Source organism: Cynocephalus volans, chromosome 6, assembly GCF_027409185.1.
Source record: "Cynocephalus volans isolate mCynVol1 chromosome 6, mCynVol1.pri, whole genome shotgun sequence".
NCBI classification, from domain to species: domain Eukaryota; kingdom Metazoa; phylum Chordata; class Mammalia; order Dermoptera; family Cynocephalidae; genus Cynocephalus; species Cynocephalus volans.
In genome coordinates this window covers 68,022,222-68,044,963 of record NC_084465.1, presented here as the reverse complement: position 1 = coordinate 68,044,963, position 22,742 = coordinate 68,022,222, and the positions used below count along the sequence as shown (strand labels likewise).

At 35.7% G+C, this 22,742-nt stretch overlaps 1 protein-coding gene across 2 annotated transcripts in view; it reads left to right on the top strand.

The window, feature by feature from the left end:
• SGCE (sarcoglycan epsilon) overlaps nt 1–19,805 on the top strand; it is a 72,847-nt gene extending 53,042 nt beyond the window's left edge. For both annotated transcript variants that reach the window (XM_063099664.1, XM_063099663.1), the window contains 6 exons: nt 2,066–2,228; nt 4,577–4,788; nt 5,720–5,746; nt 6,480–6,668; nt 16,836–16,879; nt 19,665–19,805. In XM_063099664.1, coding sequence (XP_062955734.1) covers nt 2,066–2,228; nt 4,577–4,788; nt 5,720–5,746; nt 6,480–6,668; nt 16,836–16,879; nt 19,665–19,681 — 652 coding nt within the window. In that variant the 3' untranslated portion in view covers nt 19,682–19,805. The remainder of the gene's footprint in view (nt 1–2,065; nt 2,229–4,576; nt 4,789–5,719; nt 5,747–6,479; nt 6,669–16,835; nt 16,880–19,664) is intronic.
• The last annotated feature ends 2,937 nt before the right edge of the window (nt 19,806–22,742 follow it).

The window sequence follows — 22,742 nt, the reverse complement described above, 5'->3', positions numbered from 1 at the left end:
CACATGTGCTTCTCAGTGCCCCCCTCCACCCCAATTTAGGTGGGAAAGGATGGCTAAAGTGGCTAAGAATTAGGTATTTCTTCCCCTGGACATGGAAAGATAGAGGTCGTTGTAGTTAGGGATTTCTCTTCTCCCAGATTGGTTAGGCTCTTATGTAACCCCAGCAGGTTAGGCTGTGGTTAAATCGTTTCTCCTGAGACAGTCCTTGTTAAGAAGAACAGAATGTTATGGTATATTTCAAATGTTTCCCCCCCCCCCTTCTCACTGGAAATATGAGGGGATTGTTCTCTGATGTTCACTACAAGAATGTGCTAGAGCTCCAAGAGATAAAATTCACATAAATGTGGAGGCTTTCCGATGACAGGGTTCCTCTGGAGTTTTTAGTTATCAGACTTGTCCACACTGAGCCTCCAGCAAATCATCAATTATAGTTCAAGTTTCCTGCCCCAGCACTGGTTCCCTCAGAGGAACTTGTAGGTTTCTTCTCAAGTAAATTGTGATTCTCCGTATTCATCTGTTGGTCTCTCCAATTTGGGGAGCAGCAGTTTGCCCTTTGACCTCACTCCTCTTTAGATCTAAGAAGAATTGTTTATTTTTTAGTTTTTTCAGCTTTTTACTTGTTATTAGGATGGAGTATTTACTTCCAGGCTTCCTATATGCTGGATCAGAAACCGGAAGTCCTCTTTAATCTATTTTGAGTTACCTCTGTATATGGTATGAGATAGGGGTTCAATTGCATTGTTTTTCATGTGCATATCCAGTTGTCCCAGCACCATTAGTTGTCAGCACCACGCTCACCCAGTGAGCTAATCGGACATCCCTATATGGGATCCGAACCCGTGGCCTTGGTATTATCAGTACTGCACTCTCCCGAGTGAGCCACGGGCCAGCCCCTAGTTGTAAAGACTATTTTTCCCCTCTTGAATTGTCTTGGCACCTTTGAGAATAATGAATTTACTAAATATGAGTGTTTATTTCTGAACTCAAAATTCTATTCCATTGATCTGTGTGTTAATGCCTATGCCAATACCACAGTTTTGGTTACTATGCCTTTGAGTAAACTTTCAAATTGAGAATTCTGTGTCTTCCAAATTTGTTTTTCTTATTCAAGAGGTTTTTTTGGCTATTCTGGGTCCCTTGAATTTACATATGAATATTAGGATTAGTTTGTTAATTTCTACAAGGAAGACAGCTGGAATTTTGATGGTTTTATTTCATTTTATAAGTAGCTGTGGCATTGTCATTAAGAAAACAGATAATATTTATTTAGATTAATATCCCAGTTTTCTTTTTTCTATTGAAAGGCCAATAAGATTCCTATCTTCTCAAACTACTCCAAGATTATTTAAATGTTATTGTCATTATCTTCTGTTTTATTGTGAAATCTTGTTAGCCAATTAAGTAGAATTCTTTCACCATAATTGCTAAGATGCACACCAAGAAAATACATTTTGTTTGCCTCATTTGTGTTTACCAAGTAATAGTTTTTCTCTTATATTAACTCGTTACATAAAAGACTGAAAAGCCTGCTAATCAGAGACCAAGCACGTAGGGGTTTGTATAGTAGAAAAACTGACAGAAGAATTGGGTAGAATAGCAAAGTCTGCCTAGAGTCCCATACCTCCAGGGATGCAATTTTACAATCTTGTGATAATGAAATCAAATGAAGATTTTTTACTTCTAGTGATAGGATTATTTTCTAAACAATTTACCTTAAAAATACTTTTTTCATGCAAATAGTCTACCAAATATACTAATCAAAATATGATGTGATTATTTTGAATGAAAAAAATAGAATGAAATAACATTTCTAGAAGTTAACATATATGGAGTGAGTAAATACACTCAGAGAGAGTCAAGACACTCAGTAAATATTGGTTAAATAAAGGAATAAATGAAAAGAAGCCCCTACGTGAATCACTGCTTTTAAAGCCTAGGCCCTACTTTGGGGATGATTGTAGTTAATCCCTCAATCCAAAAGGATAAATCATGCTTTCAAGGTAGCTTGTTTTCCAGTGTTTCCAATTTTCTTAAATGATAACCTGAGAGTTTCACATTTTTACAGTGTTTATGTCATGGTTGGTGCCGATGTCCCGTTTTCTTCTTGTTTACGAGAAGTTGAAAATCCACAGAATCAATTGAGATGCAGTCAAGAAATGGAGCCTGTAATAACATGTGATAAAAAATTTCGTACTCAGTTTTACATTGACTGGTGCAAAATTTCATTGGTGAGTTTTTGTTTTGTTTTTACAAATGTAATTAGGAGTGATGTGGTTGTAGATAACATTTGACTAAAACCTGGATTGCTTTTAGGAACAAATCCTGGGTTTACTTTGTTAACTGCAATCGACTTCCCTTGACTTTAAGGATATGGTAAGCTCATTGACAGTGCATTCTTTTAGGAAAGAGTATCTCCACTTTTGTACTCACTCTACCCTTAATTAGTTGCTATGGCTGGATTAGCTTGGCAGGTGGTCCAAATGAACTCCCTGGATATCCAGGTGACTGCTAAATCAGTACAGATTATGGAGTCAATGCTATAAGTGCAGAAAGTCTCTTCTTAAATATTCTACCACTACCCCACTTTGGAAGGAAAGAACGGAGTATAGTAATAATTCTGAAAATAAAGCAATATTGTGCTATGATTCAATATCCTGAAAACTCAAATTGTAGAGAAAGTTCAAGGAACAAGAAACAATTTTAAGTGAGGAAAGTTAGAATCTTACAGCCTTAAGAATTAATTCATAAACATTAAGTATTTCTTTCTAAACTACTTGTTAAATTGTATTCTAAAAAATTTAAGAAAATGTAAGGTTTCCTGTGTATGTAAGATATTTATAATATTTTATATATAAATTTTATTATATATATCTATGTATAAAATACTTTGAATCTACTGTCTGAAAGGTAGGAAAGTTGTTTTAATTCTTTAGTGACCTTTAGATTTAACTTCTGTCAACTCTTTTATGATTGGTGGTGAGTGAATTAGTTCTAAGTTTAAAGTTGACATTTGAACAAAGTTATTGACACATAAACACAACTGTCACTTCACGTCTTAGAGAGCCAACTGCAGGCAACTTTCCAGGATCCAGTACTGAAGAACATCTTACTCACATTGCAGCTCTTAGCACTCCTTGTATCCTTTTGCCCTACACTTGTATCCCTTGTGTCTTAGAAAAATAATGGTCTTTCTTTGCCTTCTTAAATCAAGTAAAATTATTAACTTGTGGTTTATGTGTATTATAGGTCAGTGTTGAATTTGCAAATCTCAATGTTTTAGTCATGGTGCTAATCAGACACTGAGTCTTTCCCACCCTTGTATACAATTATAATTTCAATAGATTCCTCTCACCAGAGTCAGTAGACTGTAGGCCTTAACACTGCCATTTTACTTGAGTTTGTACCACAAAATGAGTTTATGTTTATGGATAGTATCTAAGTACTAAACAGTTTTAAAATGTCTTATGCTTTAAGGATTTTAAATGGAAAGTCTGCCACATCTTACCACAAAAGATTTGAGGAAGCTTACATAAAAAGGTCATACAGTAAACATAATAAATAAAATATAAAGGAAATAGAAAATGAGGACCTAAACTTTACAAAAAAATAAATAGGCTTGCGATCACGTTTGACAGCAAGCCTTTTAATGTTCAAGATAAAAAAAGGAAATCCATCAGCTATTTAGTTCTTATTCTTAAAAAGGAGGCAGAGCATTATTTCCTTGGCAGAAAATAAGGTTTTTACTAACCTTATTAATAATTGTATATAATAATTGTATTATTAACAAAATTCTTCAATTGGAGTTGTTGGAGGGGGGATACTGAGTAATGCCACAAATAATTCTTCCCAACATTTTTGGTTTTTAGTAGCAAATGTAGTAATAAATTTCACATGGCTGTTGTTTTAGTGTCCTTCAATAAAACCTTAACATAATTAAATGCAACTCAGTGAAAGCAGTTCAATTAATGTGAAGGTAAATTAACATAGTGCAAGGGTTGTGTGTTTTTTGATCCTGGGATAGAATTTAGTAAAATGATATCATTTCTTAGACTATCTTTCCTAAAAATTACTTCTGTCAGCTACATGGCAGAAAGATCAAGGACAATGCATTTGGAAATCATCCCTCATTTTTTTCTTTTCTTTTCACTACTTTAGAAACCATTTCTGCATACCTGGTTATCAGCCAGTTTGCAGTTTGTTAACATCTGCACTATGGGTTTGTTACTAGGAAACAAGAAATCTGCGTGGTAGTGTGAAGGACTTCTGCTTTGGAAGAAGGAAACTGAAAAAGAACAATAACCACATACAAAAACACACATGTATTATGTATGTATACATGTACATGCATATATATCTATGTTGTAGGATGGGCATAGAAAGTAGGCCAAGGTAAAGCCTTTATTACTTTCACTCTCTTTACCTCCAACAAATAATTGCAAATTCAAGGTGATAAAGTAATTGGAAAAGATGAATTTTTAGGTAATTTGTCAAAGAATATTTTGGTATGTCTGCATCTCAAAATCTCATAATGTTTGCAGCTATTAATTTGACATGTAATTGTCTTCTTTTGTATCAGGTTGATAAAACAAAGCAAGTGTCCACCTTTCAGGAGGTGATTCGTGGAGAGGGGATTTTACCTGATGGTGGAGAGTACAAACCCCCTTCTGATTCTTTGAAAAGCAGAGACTATTACACGGATTTCCTAATTACACTGGCTGTGCCCTCGGCAGTAGCACTGGTCCTTTTCCTAATACTTGCTTATATCATGTGCTGCCGACGGGAAGGAGTGTGAGTACTTTAAAATGCTAATAAAAAATTAGAAAGCCTGCTAAGATAACAACATAGAATATCCTATTAAAAGCAAAGTTTCATTTACTTCATAAAACACTTTATAAATGAATTGAAATTACGTTCAAGTCCAACTGCAGTGCTTTATTCCTTTAAAATGAAAAAATAATTTTGAGTTTAGTAAATCAAATTAAGGTATATAATTACTTTATCCAAAAATTATTAAGGCTAGATATAAATTCATGCTGGCAAATCAGTCCCAAGAATAATTGAGGCTAGATATTTTGGTTATACAAGCCATCTTGCATGAGAAGAAGCTGTGGAGTCTATTCACATGGTAATTGCACTTTAAATAAATAAATTGTCTTAGTCTGATCAGACGTGATGGTCAGAATTCTTCTTGAAATAGTTCTGCTGTCAAACAGGGTGACACAATCTAAATGTTTAAAATATATTTAAAAAAAACCTTAGGAGTAAATTAATGAAAATAAGGTATAATTTGAGTAATGAGTCTTCACTTCATGAATAGTTAGTACTTTCAGGACATCTATGTCAATTAAGATAATCTCCTGAGATTGTCTGGAAGTCAGGGTAACAAAGCAAAGGATAAAAAATTAATAATGCAGCAAGTAACAAAATCTTCCACTTTTACATGTAGCCTGATTTCACTGTCATAGATTTTATTTTAGTCAAGAGCTTGATTCTTAATCTCCATTTTTTTTTTCATTTTTCTGTGCGTTTCTCATCAGTATTCCATCGCTATATGTGTACTCATCCGAGTAATGTAAACCTGGTGGTAAATGCTGCCTGGTTGCATTTAGCAGTAACAATGCCAACTTTTCCACATCACGCAAGATCTCATGCACATATAGTCTTAATGTTCCAAATATCAATGCTATTATTTAATTCATAAATTTTGTTTTGTTTCTAGGGAAAAGAGAAACATGCAAACACCAGAGTAAGTGTCTTCTTTCCTGTTATTTTCTTTATCATTTTTTTCACTTCTCAGTTGCTCGTCATGCTCCGTACATGTGTGCCATGCTTTTTTTTCATTTGTCATCTTTCATAGTTAATTTCAGAAATGTGAAAGCTGCTTTCTAAATAGACATATTTAGGAGGGGTAGAAACTAAAAATAAAAACGGTTTGAAAACTAAGATTACATAGATAAAAAGTAAACCTAAAATAATTCAGATTCAGAATATTAACTTGCCATTTATATTATGTGATTTCCCAATCTGCATTTCTGTAAACCAGAGAACAGATGAAAAGACCTTTCATACAAGTTTTCCTGAATCTACAGTAATAACCTACCATAAAATGAAACTTCTGTGAGTATTTATAAATGCCCCACCAGACGCAACAATATAGAAGCAATGGTAGTTGTATCTTAATCGTAGAAAATAAATAGAAAACTAGGTTGTTACTTAGGGCTGCAATATTAACACAATGCGTCATAGCTCAGTTTAGTGAAAGACTTATGTATTTTAAAATCAGTTTATAATTTTCACTTTTGCTACGTTAAAAGTATGTTAGATATCTCTCTTTCTGACATAGTTTGTAGAATGCCCAAAGTGCAATAATATATCGTTATTTTAAAGGAAAAAATTTTTTCATAACTTGTTCGTATTGATAATCCTTTGGGCTAATATACGGTTTTAAATATATGTTACTTTTTTTTTTTTTGACCTAGCATCCAACTGGTCCATCACAGTGCTATTCAGAAATCTACCAAAGAGCTTCGAGACATGTCCAAGAATAGAGAGATAGCATGGCCCCTGTCAACGCTGCCTGTGTTTCACCCTGTAACTGGGGAAATCATACCTCCTCTACACACAGACAATTATGATAATACTAACATGCCGCTGATGCAAACACAGCTGTAAGTATCCACTGGGAGCCATAATTATTAAAATGCATGTGCATTTTTACTAATGCCTATATAGACTGGAGCTTTTTGTTGTTGCTTTTGTTTGTTTTTAACTGGAAGAGGAAACACCAAAAGGACGTTGATAGTGTAGATCCCAATCCCACTGTCCTGACACAAACACAGTATAAATTACTTTCAGGAAATGCTTTTTTTTTTCTTCGCTAATCCAAGCAAGACCACATGTGCCTTCATATTTAAGAAACTGACACTGATTATAAACTAACATATGTTTGCTCAAAGATGAGTTAATTGTGAAAAGAGAAGCATATCCTAATACATAGCACACTGATTATTTTTTAGAGGTGTTGCTACAATTATTTGGTTCTGCTAATTTATCTATTTTTTTTAGTTTATTACTGAAGAAAGTTAACCTAAATTTTTTCCCTCAGTATAAAGAGTTTTTTGTTATCTGTTTGTATACCAAAACAAGCAGTTCCAATTGGGCTATAAGCACATCTTCTATTAGTGCAAACCTTCTCTAGTGCTAGAAAGACTGGTCAGAAAATCTGGAAGAGAACTTTGTAAGGGAGAGGTGTGGGAGAAAGGGTTGAAGAAATTGCACAGTTGCACAGAGCTCATGTTATATTTCTAGAAGCTAGATTTTGATAGAAGGGAATGGTGGATAAAACTGGCATTTATTTTTAAAAGCAGGGCTCTTTTTTTCTTTTTAACCATATGTTAAAATGGGTTGAATTCAATTGCCCCAAGCACTAGAAATCACAAAATTTGTTTTTGAGGTCCTTCTCTTTTTCACTTTGCTTTTGTAGATTGGATGGATATGCAGAAAAAAGAAAAATCTCTCTCTCTCTCATACACACACACACACACACACACACACACACACACCTTAGGATATGATATAAAAGTGAATACTTATTGATGAAAAATTTATCTGGGAACAAGATACGTACAAACTTTTTTCCATCGAAAGTGCTCATTTTATAACCAGATAAAGTGCATGTGGTAGTTTGAAGATTAAACAATAATTAATATGAGTAGTATACACAGCTAGGCTGCATAAATTTGCCCAAAATACTTTGGAAATCCAGAAGTACTACGGACATTTTCTTAAAGTTCTCTAACATCATTTACTTAGGATTGTATAGGCCTAGGTATATGTTTATGTGTGTGCATGCACATGTGTGTGTGAGAGTAATTAATTCAAGTCCTATTAACAGTGGGGAAAATTGCATACATTTACATATTTGAGTTTTGGAAACATTAATATTATATCAGATATATGAATGTTAAAGTCTCACAAAATTTCATTGTACTGAATAGAAAGGATAGATTTGTATGCTCTCTGATGGTCAGTGGTCCCTCCATTATGGGTCATCATAAAACCCAGTTTACTAGGATTAGATGCTGATGAGAAAAATTAGTAAAATTTCAAGAATGGTGTGCTAATTCACAATTTAATAATCTCTCCTGCCTTCTCTTCTGCCTTTTTTAGGTAAAAATTATGAATAAGCTTATCATACATTTTCAAAATGAAAATAATTTGTACTTATTTTTTAAGGCTGGTATATCTTATATTGTTTAACCTAGAGTGCCAGTGAAGTGTTGATATTCTTCAAAAATGAAATGTTCAAATACACTTGGGAAATAGGTTTTGTGGGGGTTTTTTGTTTGTTTTTTTAAGTTACAAGAGTTCTCAGACTCTTTAGCATATTAATATATGTGAATCCATGGGAAAAGGTCAGAATAGGTAACTCTTCAAAGCACACAGCTTGGGAAGTGCTTCTATTGGCAAAGTAACAATGCTATAAAATTTTAGAATACAAAACTGTTTATTGTAATGGGTAGGGGATCTTGAGTGTGATTGTAAATCAGTAAAGCTCTGTTGCTGGTGAAGTTTAAAGGAGGAAGAAAGGCAGCTGTCATTTTTCAGATACCCTTTCTAACCATATATACTGAGAACAGGAATAGCTCCTTAAAAATTCTTTTGATTCCCTGCGGTTAGGATTTTACAAAGTTGCTACTAATATACAGGCTAAATAAAAAATTTCCTGTCTAGTATACAACCAAATGCATCTTCCTGGTTTTTCCATAACCCCATCAAGGCTGTCATTATGTTGATCAGATCTATTTGCAAATACAATAGGTTATTACCTTGAACTTGCAACAATTTCAACATATATGCACTTTTAAATCCAGAAAACCTTCGTAATATTCAGATTTCTTCTAATGGAAAAGCTCCATTAACTAGCACTTCTATATAGATAGAGTACGAAGATAATTGATGATGTTCACAATGATTATTCTGAGGCACTGCAGGATCATCAAGTGTGTCTGACTCATCAGGAAAATTAAATTACATTCGGTGCCGTTTCAGTGTTGAGTGTATATTATTTTTCTCTTATTCTTGGAACCGGATAATATGTGCATGGTCTCTATGGTAACTCCCTATAAGCCAGAATATGTGATTAACCTCATTTTCCAACCATGCCAGATAATAGGGAATTTATAATATCAGATTCATCATAACTGTTTTTTATGCAAATTCAACTTTTGCTCCTTACCTCAAAAACATGGCCGTGTTTTTAAAGTTTAATGTCAGCACCAAGTAGACCTTATATAAAAATTTTGGTCATTTGGGTTGAGCTGAGTTCTCAAAATTAAAATAAGGTGTTATATTTGATGAGGCATTACAGCACTTGGTAACCAGGTGTATGCTTAGATACCATGCCTTGTACTTACTGATGACCCCTTCCTAAAAGGGCATGCATTTCGTCTTCACACGCTCATGCTAAGTGTACTGAACTTCTTGTTCATAAACAGTTTGGCTAGCTACAGGATTTTGTGCATGTTCTTCAGAATTGACACCAGAAGTATTTGGGCATAACGATATGGCTAAAGGTTTCTGTTGGCTTCTAAGTGAGGCTCAAGAACATTCAAAGCTTTCCTTCAAAGCTGCATAGAAACTAGTTTGTTCATTTAAACATGTCGATCCACTTCAAAGGTTTAGAGAACTTGTAACAGTTGTGTAATGAGGGGCTGCCACAGTTATCAATTACACAGTAATATTTTCTTTTTGGTAGAACGCTTCACAGGGCTCCAAACTGGCACCATGGGTTAGCCAGTAAAAATTGTTTAATTACTTGTAGATGATAAATTTGACACATTGATAAGAAACAAAGCTAAATTAGACCAGACAGAGATTAGATTATTTACCTATGCTGATACCTAGTCAGGGATAGATAATGTGGTCATTGACCTCTGAGGGATGTCTGATCCAGGTTACAAGCAAAGGGTACAGAGAGGTGGTGGGAAGGGAAGCAGGACAGAATGGGGAGACATAGCACGTGCTCACAAAGGAGGGTTTCATGGTGCACCGTTGCATTTGCTTTTCAAATTACAGAGACAATATAAACAGGCTGTTAAAATGATCACATAGTCTAGAAATGTAAGGTCGATTTAATTTGATCTTTGCTGATATGTTTACTCTTTATTTATTTTAATTTATTTTGTTTATTGAATCAAAATTGATTATATGTATTTTGGGGGTTAACGTTGAGATATGTTGATCAAATCAATATTTCTAGCATATATATTGTTGCAAATCATAATTATTCTTTATGCCCCTTGTCCAATCTCTCCTCATCTCCCTCTCCCTCCCCCCTCCCCCTGTAATTACCCTAGATTTCTTCTCTCCATCTGAAAGAATAATAATTACTCTGTTGATTTGTTGCCTAGATGATCTGTCCAAAGCTGAGAGGTGTGTTCAGGTCCCCCATATTATCATAGAGCAGACAGTTTCTTCTGTCACTCTGAAATGGGCTTTGTGGAGAGAGACATCCTCTTCTTTTCTTTATCTCTGCTGGTGACTCTCCTTGTGTCAATGCACTCTAGTGGCTGGTGGACCATCTGCAGGATGATTGTGGCATCTAGCCACTTTCGTGCAGCTGTGGTTACTGTGGTGGCTGTGGTGGGCCACCCACATGGAGGTGAGGTTTTTGGCATGCTCCTTTGGCTCTGGCAGTGTGCCTGGTTGTGGGGTGTATCTGGTCCCCTTCTCCATGCCCCAGGTCCCCTGGCGGGCACTGAGGCACTGGTGCCATGTGCCTGGTTGTGGGGGGGAGGGGTGTCTGATCCCCTTCTCTATGCATTTACTCTTTAATAAACTTTCTACTTTGGAATGATTTTAGAGGTATAGGAAGGTTGCAGAGATAATACAGAGAGTTCTCAGATGCCCATCAGCCAGTTTCTGCCATTGTGAACATCGTACAGAACCATGGTACACTTATCAGAAAAAAGAACTCAACATTGGTACTTTACTATGACCTAGACTTCAGACTTTGTTCAGAATTCACCAGTTTTTCCACTACTGCTGTTTTTCTGTTCTGGGATTCTACCCAAAACACAATAATCATCATGTCTCCTTAGTCTCCCGGGGTCTGGGCAGTTTCTTAGACCTTCCTTGTGTCTCATGACTTTGACAGTCTTGAGGAGCACTAGCCAGGTATTCTGTAGAATGTCCCCATCTTCTCGTGTAGCCAGGCTTTCTGCATCTGTGCTCAGCTATCTGTGTAGCTCAGTGAATAAGTGTGACCATTAACAGTAGGAAGTATATTTTTCCTCTTTAAGCAGTCCCGTTACTTATTACAATTCATTTCTCGAATCACATTGGAATATAATTTTTAAAAGTGAGTTGGCTTGGCCAAAGAATCATTGTTGTGACTGGAAGTTATGTTTGTTTGTGACCAAAGGCTTAATATCAAAAATCTATTACAGATTTGACTGATGTACCTCAAAGATAAACCTTTGCAATTATTTAAATGAAAAAAATTAAATTATAAATCATAGAATTTTAGGTCCTAAAAGGAATGTTGAGAAAGAGGCTAGCCAAACCAGGTTGCACATCAGAATCACTGTGGAGATTTTACAGTATGGGTTGCAGGGCCCAAAGTCTGGGGATTTGAAGTCTGGTGGAAGTGTATGTTACCGTGGAGCCAGAAAACAAAGTTGAGAGTCTCCGATTTAAATACTTAAAGGACTTAAATTTTAGGATTAGGAAATCCAGAGCCTCTGGTATTTCTGGTGGGGAGTGGAGACTGGGATGGGGGAGGGGCTGTTATTCATATTCCTTCATACAGAATTTTAAAAGGAGAACAATTTTTCCTAAATTCACCTGAGGGGTATGTGTTAAAGTATGAAAGAGAGGCAGTCCATGCACATTATCTAGAATGATGGGGCTGTTTATTAGTTTATGCTTATAGACTTTTCCACACCTCCTTAAACTGCCTGAGGAAGACGGTATGAAGTGAGGGGTGAGTGCTGATTAGAAAGCAAGGCCTAAATGTGACAGAACAGCGCCAAACTTGGAAAGCCAAAAACCACTAGAAATTTGTGTGCATTTTGCAAGCTTAGAGAAGGGAGCATTGATTGGAGAGTAGCAAATATCCAATTTTCTAAAAAATAATTTATTTTAAAATTGGTAGTGAGTTACATTGCCTTTTAGGGGACGACCTGCCTCCTCATTATTTAGCATCACCACCAACAGATTTTTCCTGAGTGGGAGCATCTTCATAGAGGGCCCTTGTGAAATAAATAATAGGGAAAAGTGCCCCACACATTTTCTAGGAAGATTTTAATTACGTATACAAAAATTTTCCTTATTCATTATATTAAACATTAGACCTAATCCAGGATAATTGGGTCTCCCTCAAAACAGGAGGTAGATTGTGCTGAATCTATTGCACATTAACAAGTGTAAAAGTAGAATTAAGTCTTCTAATTAAAGATAGTAACTAATCATTTTAATTTTTATTTAAGTAGTTTTCCATTTGTCTACCCTTTGGTGATAATGATAACCAACTTTATGGTAAAATTTCATAAATAAAAAATTAAGTTTCGATAAAAGTTAATATCAGTTGAAGAGAATGTTTCAGGGTATTAAGATAATGGTTTCTTATTGACAAGAAGTGTCAAGCAACCAAGGATATTTCAGAGTTAAGAACTTTAAAAAAAAAATTTTTAATTCAGTGAGTATACACCAAAAGCGATAGAGGTGGTATTGCCTGTTGTATTTTTGGTTCTCTCAGTTCATACTGCTTCAATTTAACGCTGTGATAGGCTTGCTTTAGGGCTTTATACAAGCAGGGGGAAAAAACTAAAAGAAGCAAGTGAATGTATCCTCTTTTCTATATGTTTCATGTAGAATACTACATTGATTTTAGTTAAGATTAACGTTTTGAAATTAAAAGTTATGGTGATGTTTCCAATTTCTTTGAAATCTAGGTTCCTTCCTTCCTTCTTTCGTTCCTCTCTCTCTTCCTCTTTCCCTCTAAATAATGGCCTGATTCCTTAATAATGTTATAGGTCCAAGTCAGCATTTTTATAGAAAGAAATTTTGTAGAAAAGTCAACATTTAGGAAATATAACTTTGCTGAAACAATTGGGAAATTCCGAAATCATATTACTATTTCTTACTGTTAATGAGTCCATACTAATTCAAATAGGAAGTGTTTTGTATTCCAGATAACTAATGTCATTCTCTTTCAACTCTGGCACAGACTCTGTGGCTTTATGCAAATCACTTTGCTTTTGAGTCTGCAAGCAAGTAGCAATATAATTGGTTGATAATCAGCAATCTTACTCACAGAATTACTCTACAGGGTTTTCAAGATTGTCAAATTACCTTAAAATGGCTATACAAATAGCAAATAATTCTGCATCCTCTCCCATCACTTATTTATTAATTTGCAAGTCATTATCTTTGCTTTCTTAAAAAATGAAGTTTGTGCAATGACTAATTTACACAGTTTTCTATTTAAATGCATGGATTTAATGGTAATAAAATTAGAAAATAATTAATGCCAATAATTTAGAGAATTACAGTTTTTTAAAATTTCCATGTAATGCAGTTTACACATAATAACCTTTCAGTGAGTCCATTAATAACTGAATTATTCTAAATAGTTTTATGACTTTATAAAGGTTCTTTCTTTGAAGATTATGGTGCCTCTATTTGAAGTCAACCCCACTCTCCTGTATAATTGCCTTTTAGCGGCCTGCTTTCTCTAAAGATGGAAATGTTCTTTTTTCCTGCATTCTCTGCATCTTAACTCTCACAGAGTTAGTTGTAGGCATTTTTCCAGTATGCCTGAAGCAGTGCTCATATGAGGTACCTCCCTTCCACTCTTAAATGGAATATTCAATGTCAAATATGCCCAGCATAGACATATTAACACTCTAACACCCAGGCTTGCATGTAGTCGCAGGTTTGGGCAACCACAAAACCAGAGCTATGTGTGCACACCTTGGAGTTTCAGGGGAAGTTGAATCTCAACTTTTTTTTGGTTGAGCGCTTTTTTGTACACATAAGCACTTTTGATAGAACTCATCTAAGCTTACATTGAAATCACAAGGAGTGCATGTGCATTGTTCAGACTTAACTGAGAAATGCACTGCAGATAGTTTTAAATCCCTTAACTGATGTAATACATACAATCACTTTCTCATGCATCTTCTCTAAATTTCTTGCTAGTCAGTGTGTGGCACTTTCTCAACCAACCATATCTCTTCACCTAGCCCAGCCTATTGCCATTTAGAAAGTTCCACGGTATAGCAAAAAGTGGGGGAAATGGAGGCTGTAAAAGAAATGATAGGGCATAGATTGACTTGGGTCAGTAGTTTTCAAGCTGTGTTACATAGAAGGGTATGTTGAGAGGGCTGAGAGATGAGGTTCCGACTATTTCATCCAAATATTGATTTTGAATTTAGGGTAGCCATGATCTAGGGCTTTTGAAAAACCTGTGTCTTTGTTTACCAATCACTGGTTATGTCAGAACACCTACATTATGTGCTTTCTTTGTCCTCTGCTTTTTTGTATTTTGTCAAAATGTGTTGACTTAAGCTCTTAAAAGGCTGGGTAACGCTAGAGATGACAGGGAATGAGGATGCACATGTGTGTAGTGTGTGTGGTGTGTGTGTGTGTAGAGGATGTGCTGTGTTCATTTCAAATCAGGTGTACCCTTATCCCCCCACCCCAACCCAAGTGCCCATGTAATTGCATTTGACTTCTGTAGTAAAGATGTTTGCTTTTCCATCTTTAAATCCAGAACTTATTTCCTCTTTGTGATTTATAAATTCACCTTTTTACTGTCATAACCAAAACTAATATTAAATACATTGTGTGAAATAATGAAAGAACAAACAAACCAAAAGAAATATTCCCTTAGACCACACAAGGATAAGTAGGTCTGATAAGTAATAGAGAAAAAAAAAGTAATCATTGGGATGAATTATTAAGTGATTTCCTCAAATTGAATTAGAATTGATTTTGTTATTTTCTTAGCAATATATTTAAAATGACACTGAAAAATTTTTAAAAATCACTTGAAGGCATTAACTATAGATTAATTTAAGAGTTTAAACAGTATTGAACTAGCATGTGCTATTTTCCACTTTAGATATATAATAATATTTGCCTGGCTGAAATGATTCAGATCAATGGTTTTCAAACTCTATTTCTTGGGGGTTTTTAAGAAATGCTTTAGGGGCCAACATGCGGGGCTAATGAAACAAAGCAGGCAGGATTCTTAGCTCCCTTGCTTCAACCCGGGCAACCTCACATTTATCTCTTTTGTACATCAGAGTTCTGCTGAGGATTTCAATTAAAAGGAATTCCACTGCTAAAGAGAAACAAATACTTTGAAAATCCCTGGCTTGGATCAAATTCTTACTCTGTAGCAAGGAGCTGACTCCTAGGGTTTCTTCCACACAAAATTTAAATGATACATTTTCATAAATTAATTTCAATGTCAAAATTTGAAACTAAATGGTTGTATCTGCATGTTAATAAACATGTATATAATGTGAGACTTGGTAAGTATCTTTGCTTTTGCATGTATTCATTCAAAAATCATTGCATGCCTACTGCTAGGGATACTAAAAATAGGATGTTATGGTTAAGGCACTTTTGGGCAATTAAATATTCTGTGCAGAGAAATACAATGACAATCAGCATGTGTATGAAAGCATGCTAAATAATAACCTAACTGGGGGGTGCTTAGAGAGTGAGGAAGGGTAGAAGTGGTTCTTGAGATGTTATTTTTTAAATTAAAAATATATGTTATAATTTTAACAAGATTCTTTGTTGGAATTTTTAATTTATAAGAGTAATACATGTCCGCTGTAACAGATTTTGAATTGAGTTTGTAAGGACAAAGAGTAGCTGGTTGGGTGTAGTACATGATAGTAGCTGTGGTGGTTAGTTGTTCCATTCCAAGGAGACAGGGGGCGCTCCAGGTAGGATCCAGATGTATTGATGGCCTTTTAGGCCGCCCTAAGAAACCTGAAACTTAACTTGCAATTAGATATAAGCAAATATAACATAATCAGATTTGTGTCTTAGAATATCATCTGACAGAGTGGATCATAAGGGAGCAAGAAAATGAATGAGGAAATAAGTCCAACCAGTTGCAGGGATCCAAGTGAGAAATGATGATGGCTTCAATCAGTGGGGATGGGGAAGAAAGGGACAGATTCAAATGAGATTGAGGAGAAATGTCAAAAGTTCCAAGTGCGTGAATGTGAGGACTAAGGAGAGGGAAGAATAAGGATGACTTGTATTTTGACTAGTGCAGTGGGCATATGGCCAGTGAGTGTCATTCCCCAGCATGAAGATAAAAAAGCACAAGTTTAGGATAGTGAATGAAGGAGGTTATATATGTTGTTCCTTGAGAATGCGTAAGTGTGTATATGTGTTCTAGACCCAGATTGGAAAGTGTTCAGTTACCACACAAGTCCTGGCATCGTGTAACATATTATTTATCCACCTCTTCCTAGCTCAGCTATGTGTACTTGGACCTCTAAAGCTATTTCATTTTCTGTAAAATGGGAAAAATGGTAATACCTACCTCTAGGGTTGTTGCGAGGTAGTTTAGATATGGTGGGTAGTAAGAATTCCATGAATGTTATCAAGTGTTTGTCATTGTTTATCCTCCTTGGACCCCAGTTTCCTTATCCATAAAGTCATGAAGCGGGAGGGGAAGTTGTGCTGGACTACATGATCTAGGGTCCCAGCTACCTTTAAAGTTCTTCATTCTAATGTCTGCTCTCTATTTACATGTATGTAATAGCACAGTTTTACACAAAAATGTTAATCATTTCTAGGAACTTGCCACATCAGACTCAGATTCCCCAACAGCAGACGACAGGTGAGTACTGTACTAAGAATAATAAGTTGATATTTACGGATGAATCTGATAGGTTAAAAAATAATTATGGCACTATATAATTTATGAAGCTTAAGCTTCACCAAGTAAGGCAAAACAGTTATGTCATTCCTTAATCAAACTTAGAACCTCAGAATAATGACTTAGATTATTGCATAGATTGGCATCAGAATGATAAACACAAGGTAAATGATCTTAGAGCAAAAGCATCCATGTAGGTCCTGTCTAATTAAGGAAGACTGAATAAAATCCCCTTCCTTAAGTGAAGCTCCTTATTCTTCCCCTTGGTATGAAAGATTCTTGGCTTGGATGCATCCAGGATTTGTCTCAGTAAGTGAGCAGCTTGAAACTGACTCTTACAAAAGGAAGCCATTGTGACGAATCACTGAGGCTTCAAGGGGATAAATGAAAAATGGTTGGCCTGGTTTTAAAGCTGCTTTAAAAAGCTGTTATAACATGACCAGTGACAACAAGATGGCGGACAATTCTCCCTGGACTATTCTATTTCCCTAAGACTTGCTTTCTTTAAGTTTATTTCTTTCAAGTGTCCCTAAAAATTTTCCACAGCCAATTATTTCATTCATCTCGCTACTGAGTAGATAACTTATTCATGATTGTCTTCTAATTAGTGGTTGATTCCTAGTTCTAATTGCCAGGCAACCAGTAATGCCTTTGTAGCTCTTTTGGAAAAGCAAGAGAAGTTTTAAAAATGTAAGTTGGGCGTGGAATTCTAAGTATGAATAGTGGCATTGTATAGGGGAGCCATTAAGTAAGTCTCTTAAAAACTTTAGGCATATGTAGAAATGTATTGGATGTTTTCATTCAGAAATTATCTTCTCTATTACCGCTTTCGGGAATTTAAGGAGATTTTCGTTTGACAACATTTCAAAGATTTGAGGCAAGTATAATGAAGTTCTTCATCAGATTTTAATTATGAGATAATGTTTATCAGAATTTTTTCCCACAATTTTGATTACTTGTTTTAAATCTTAACGTGTTTCCACCAGACTTCAGTATATATTGATGTGGTCATGCTACTCTGTAAACATTCAGGAGATTGATGAAGGAACAAATGTTGTTATAAATATGTGTCAGCTAAAGAAAAAAATAATTTAATGTACTACCACTAATTTCATGGCTATGTTTTTTAAGGGGAAAATTTTTAAAGAATATTTCTACAGTGGAAATGATAGAACTTCTTCCTCCTTAACCTGAGAGACTTCCACCTCTCCTCAGATTTCAGGGGTAGAGCGAGTAGAAGGGAGACAATTTCTAGAAAAATAGTAAATGTTTGAGTATTTTAAAAATCCAGATTTTACTTATTTACCCAGTAGGAGAAATAGGAAACTTGAGTAGATGGTATTAGAGCAATTTATTTGATAGTCTCATAGATTTTTAGCAAGTAGACTTGTTAGTGTGCTGCATTTTAGTAATAGGGAGCAGTTCCAAATACAAGGACAATTCTGCCTGAGCAAATGTGATAAGAGCCAAAAAATTTCCCTAGGGGGGTTTTAGGTTGTTCAACCTAATTTTCTAAATTATTTTTCTAAAACAGGTTTTGGGGAGCAGGCATTTTGTTGAGTCAAGAAAGCTTTACTCTTCTTTTGAGTTAACACTATAGCCTATTATTACCTTCTTGTTTTCTTTTGTTTTTCTGCAATTTGGATCATATTATTGAATAAAGTGCACTATCTCCTCTTGGTTCTTTTGTTGTTGTTATTGTTGTTTTCTCAATAAATCCCCAAAGTATCTAAGTGCTAAAGGGAGAGAGACCACCCTAGCATTTTTTATAATTATGAAAGATTGTTGTTTCCTGCCTCTGATAATTTAAAACTAGAGTCATGCCTCCTGGGGAGAGGAGCTCAAAGGAAAGTTACATTCCTTATTCCTATTGTATTCTTTTAAATGAAAAAATAAAGTTTGTTTCGCAATGTCTAAATTATTCTGTTCTGTATGCAAATGCATGGATTCAGTGCTGTTTATGTATGTTTATGGGTACAAGAGCTTTTCTGTTCTTCCACTGTGATTATGCTAGCACTATAAGGCAGCTACATTTGTGCATGATTATCGTGAAACAGTAACTGGCTTTTTCCACGTACCTCAAAGCACCATGCTAGTGTCACAGCTCCTTTAGGAAGGTAATTTAGGCAGAGTTTGTCTCTTGTATATCAAATAATTTTATTTGTAACTACCTATATGGAATTTATCAGGGGAGACTAGATTTTGAAGTTTGTTTCATTCAGCTAGTTTTCTTTTAAATTCCTATCAAAAGTTTAAGAAGAGCTGTTGGTGTTGTATTCCAGGACTGGAGCACTAGCTGGGATAATAGAGCAGTTAAAAGCTGACAACAGCACTACCTTTTGGAGTAGGCCCAAGCCATTAGGTTTGATGCCCCTCCCAGTTTTCTTATTTTCTCTGCCCTTCTAACCCACATGACATTTTTTTAAAAGCCACAATTAAAAGGTACAGTCATGTATCCCGCAGTCAACCTCATTGTTTTTGTTTATTGTGGGAGGAATTTTCAGGCTGTACCTTCTGAGAAATATAAAATATTGTAGCTTTGGTCCAAGAAGGAGAAGACCAATTTGGAATTTTTTTTCTTTCTTCCTTTTTTCTAAAAAAATTCTGAGTAATAATGCAATGTAACTATTTTAAATTATATTAAGAAAGTAGAAAATTTCTTCTTGCTATAATTTGTTTTGCTCAAAATCTAAAAGTGTCCGTGCCCTGACTAACACATGCCCATATTCACTCTTACACATTGCAGGTAAATGGTATCCCTGAAGAAAGAAAACTGACTGAAGCCATGAATTTATAATCAGACAACATAGCAGTTATATCTTATTTTTTTTCTCTTCCAATAATGCATGAGCTTTTCTGGCATATGGTGTGCATGTTGACAGTATTAAGTATGTACCAAATAATGCAACATAACTTTCATTTTACTAATGTATTTTTTTTGTACTTAAGGCATTTTTGACAATTTGTAAAACATTGATGACTTTATATTTGTTACAATAAAAAGTGTTCTTTAAAATAAATATTATTAATGAAGCCTAAAGTCTGGTGAATTTACTTTACAGTATTTGATTGTCTCCTATTTAGTGGGAATCTTTTAATTGCTAGGAACTAGTTAATGTGTTCATCCTCATTCAATAAGGTTTTAGTAAGTGCTTCCAATGAATATAAAAAATATCTGTGCTTCTGTGTTCCAAGGAAGCAACCATTTAAATAATTAACTCTGGTGGCTTGTATAGCCTGTTGTTTATATGGATTGTAGAGCTGATGGCACCCAGTGCATGCAGGGCAGCCCAGGTTGCAGACTCACCTGGCTTAATAATCAGATATTTGATTTTAGAAGCAAGATAGGAGCTGTTACACAAAAAGAAAATAGTTACCTGCTGAGGGTAACATGAGTTAGCTCTAAAACCCTAGGGTTCCCTGCGGTAGCTCTTATGTTTAATTGCTAGGAATAGGTTTATGTGTTCATCCTCATTCAGCAAGATTTTAGTAAGTGCTTCCTATGAATATAAAAATGTCTGTGCTTCTGTGTTTCAAGTAAGTAACCCATTTAAATAATTAGAGTTTCCTCATACCATGTTGGTCTGCTTCATGCATCTTGGACACTGCTGGATCAGTGTGACTATCAGGACAGCTAGCAGGGCAGCTTTTGCTGTAGACTGAACCAGCTGGGAAGCCTTCCCTTATTCTTCTCCTGGCACATTTCTGTTACCTGTTAATTGGTCACAGGTCACACAGATGCTTTCTAAATCTGATTCCAAAATCCAAAAAGATTCCCTGTTATTATTGTGTGCAGCAACTTGTCTTCCACTTAGGGGGAATACTTTATCATGCCATTGACGTTGGAACCCCCCACCCCCACCCCCTGCCTTCTTCCTGGGATTTAACAGAGAACATAAGTTCTTTTATTTCTGAATGACTGTCTCTTACTAGTATTCCTTTCCAAGACAACTAGGGCATTGCCGCTTGCTGTTCTCCAGGAGTGGTAAGCATGAGGTTGTAAATGTACTGTGTCAGAGTTTCCATTCTAGGAGGAAAGAAAGGTCATCAAGTTTCCAGAGATCTAGATTGTGGCATAGAGGCAGAGAGTTAAACTGTTGCCCCTGCCTGCTGAAATCATACTCTTCCTGGGAGTCCAAGCGGACAGGAACGAAGTAGGGCACAATCAACAAATAAGGAACTGCAGATCAGGAGCAGGAACATTACTCCTCTGTTCTAGTAAAGAGGCCATTGTGGGGACTGGAAAATGCAGTTGGAGTTAGCATTAGTTTTTGCACTGACCATATTGAGGGAGTGAATGGGGACAGAAATCATTGGCCAACAGCTCACAAATCTTTGATAATAGTCTTAATCTCTGTAATTCCTCCAAAAAAGCGATCTTGCCCCTGACTTTATATTTTGATGGGGAGGAAGAGTCCAAATAATCTCCCCTCAGTTGTTGCTACCCTATTATACCCTTACTTTACAGGTAATAAAAAGAAAGTGGGGATTCTGCCACACCCTGAGGATGTCTATCTCAGACTCACTATGCCTATCTCATAATGGGCAAGTGACAACATGGTAAGTTTGGGGTTCCAGTGGTGAGCTTTAAACACCTTTTTCAGTTGGCCACAGTAAGCCTTTGCCCTAAAGAAAAGTCTGTAGTGGTTTTCTGATTCTCAGGAATTCAAGTAAACTCAGATTTAGATTCCAAATATCCCCTAAAAGTTTGTGACTTTTCTGTCCTCCAAGGCGTAGTCACCCATTTAAATGACAGCCTCTCTTTGATAAAGGTCTAGATTCAATTACCACATGGTGTACCTGAGGTTGCAATCTGTCCCAACATTCTACATGTTCTATGTCTATAAACTGGCTCCTTAGAATTGACTAAGGGACCGTGATTCTTGAAAACATTTACCTAGGCGAGGCCTTTTCCCACCGAATGTGTGTGTTTACTTCTATCCCCCATCAGCTCTCGCTTGGACATTGGAGTCTACATAAGTAATATTATTGGGCAGTGAGCAACGTGAATTATTGTTCTATAGACAGCAGTACCAACTGCAGTAATGAAATCGAAAACCCCCTACACATTTACTTGAGTCAGAATATGCATTAAACATTTTACAACTGTAAGTCTACACTGATGATAGTAAAGAACACTAGGTAAAGATGTTGAGGCTAAATTTGAGACTAAGAGAATACCTAGAAGACAATTAAATAGAAAATGACATCAAGGCCAGTGCCTCCAGGTACAAGTTGGTGAGGTATGCAACACTTGGGATCAATTGTCCAAGATTTGAGCTATCACTTCTCATGTCTTGACTGTACCTAATTGAGTGGATGGATTCAAAACCTTCAAGCAAGCCATCCTAAGATAGAGCAACTCTACAAATTTGCATTTTGGAATTTCATTCTGGAACATCCCTACCATTTGCTTATTTATTGAATGCCTAATATGTTAATATGAGTCAGGCACTGTTCTAAGGATACAGTGGTGAACCAAACTAGACGCAGGCTCTTCCCTCGTGGAGTTTACAGTCTCGTAGGGAAGATAAATGTTAATCAAATAGTCATACAAATAACTGCAATTGTGATAAAAGCTGTGAGGGAAAGTAATTGGTGCTATAAAAGCTTATCACAGGGGTACTTGACCTAGTCAGCAAGGTCAGAGAAGCTTCCCTGGAGAAGTTTGTGCTTATGTCAAAAGGATGAGTAGAAATTCATAAGATGAAGAGGAGTTAGGAAAAATTACTTGAGGCAAACAGAAGAGCATATCTAAGTAATTTTGGGAGAAGAGATCCTAGTGAGTGTAGGGTTCTATAAGAAAGTCCAATGTAGGCAGAGT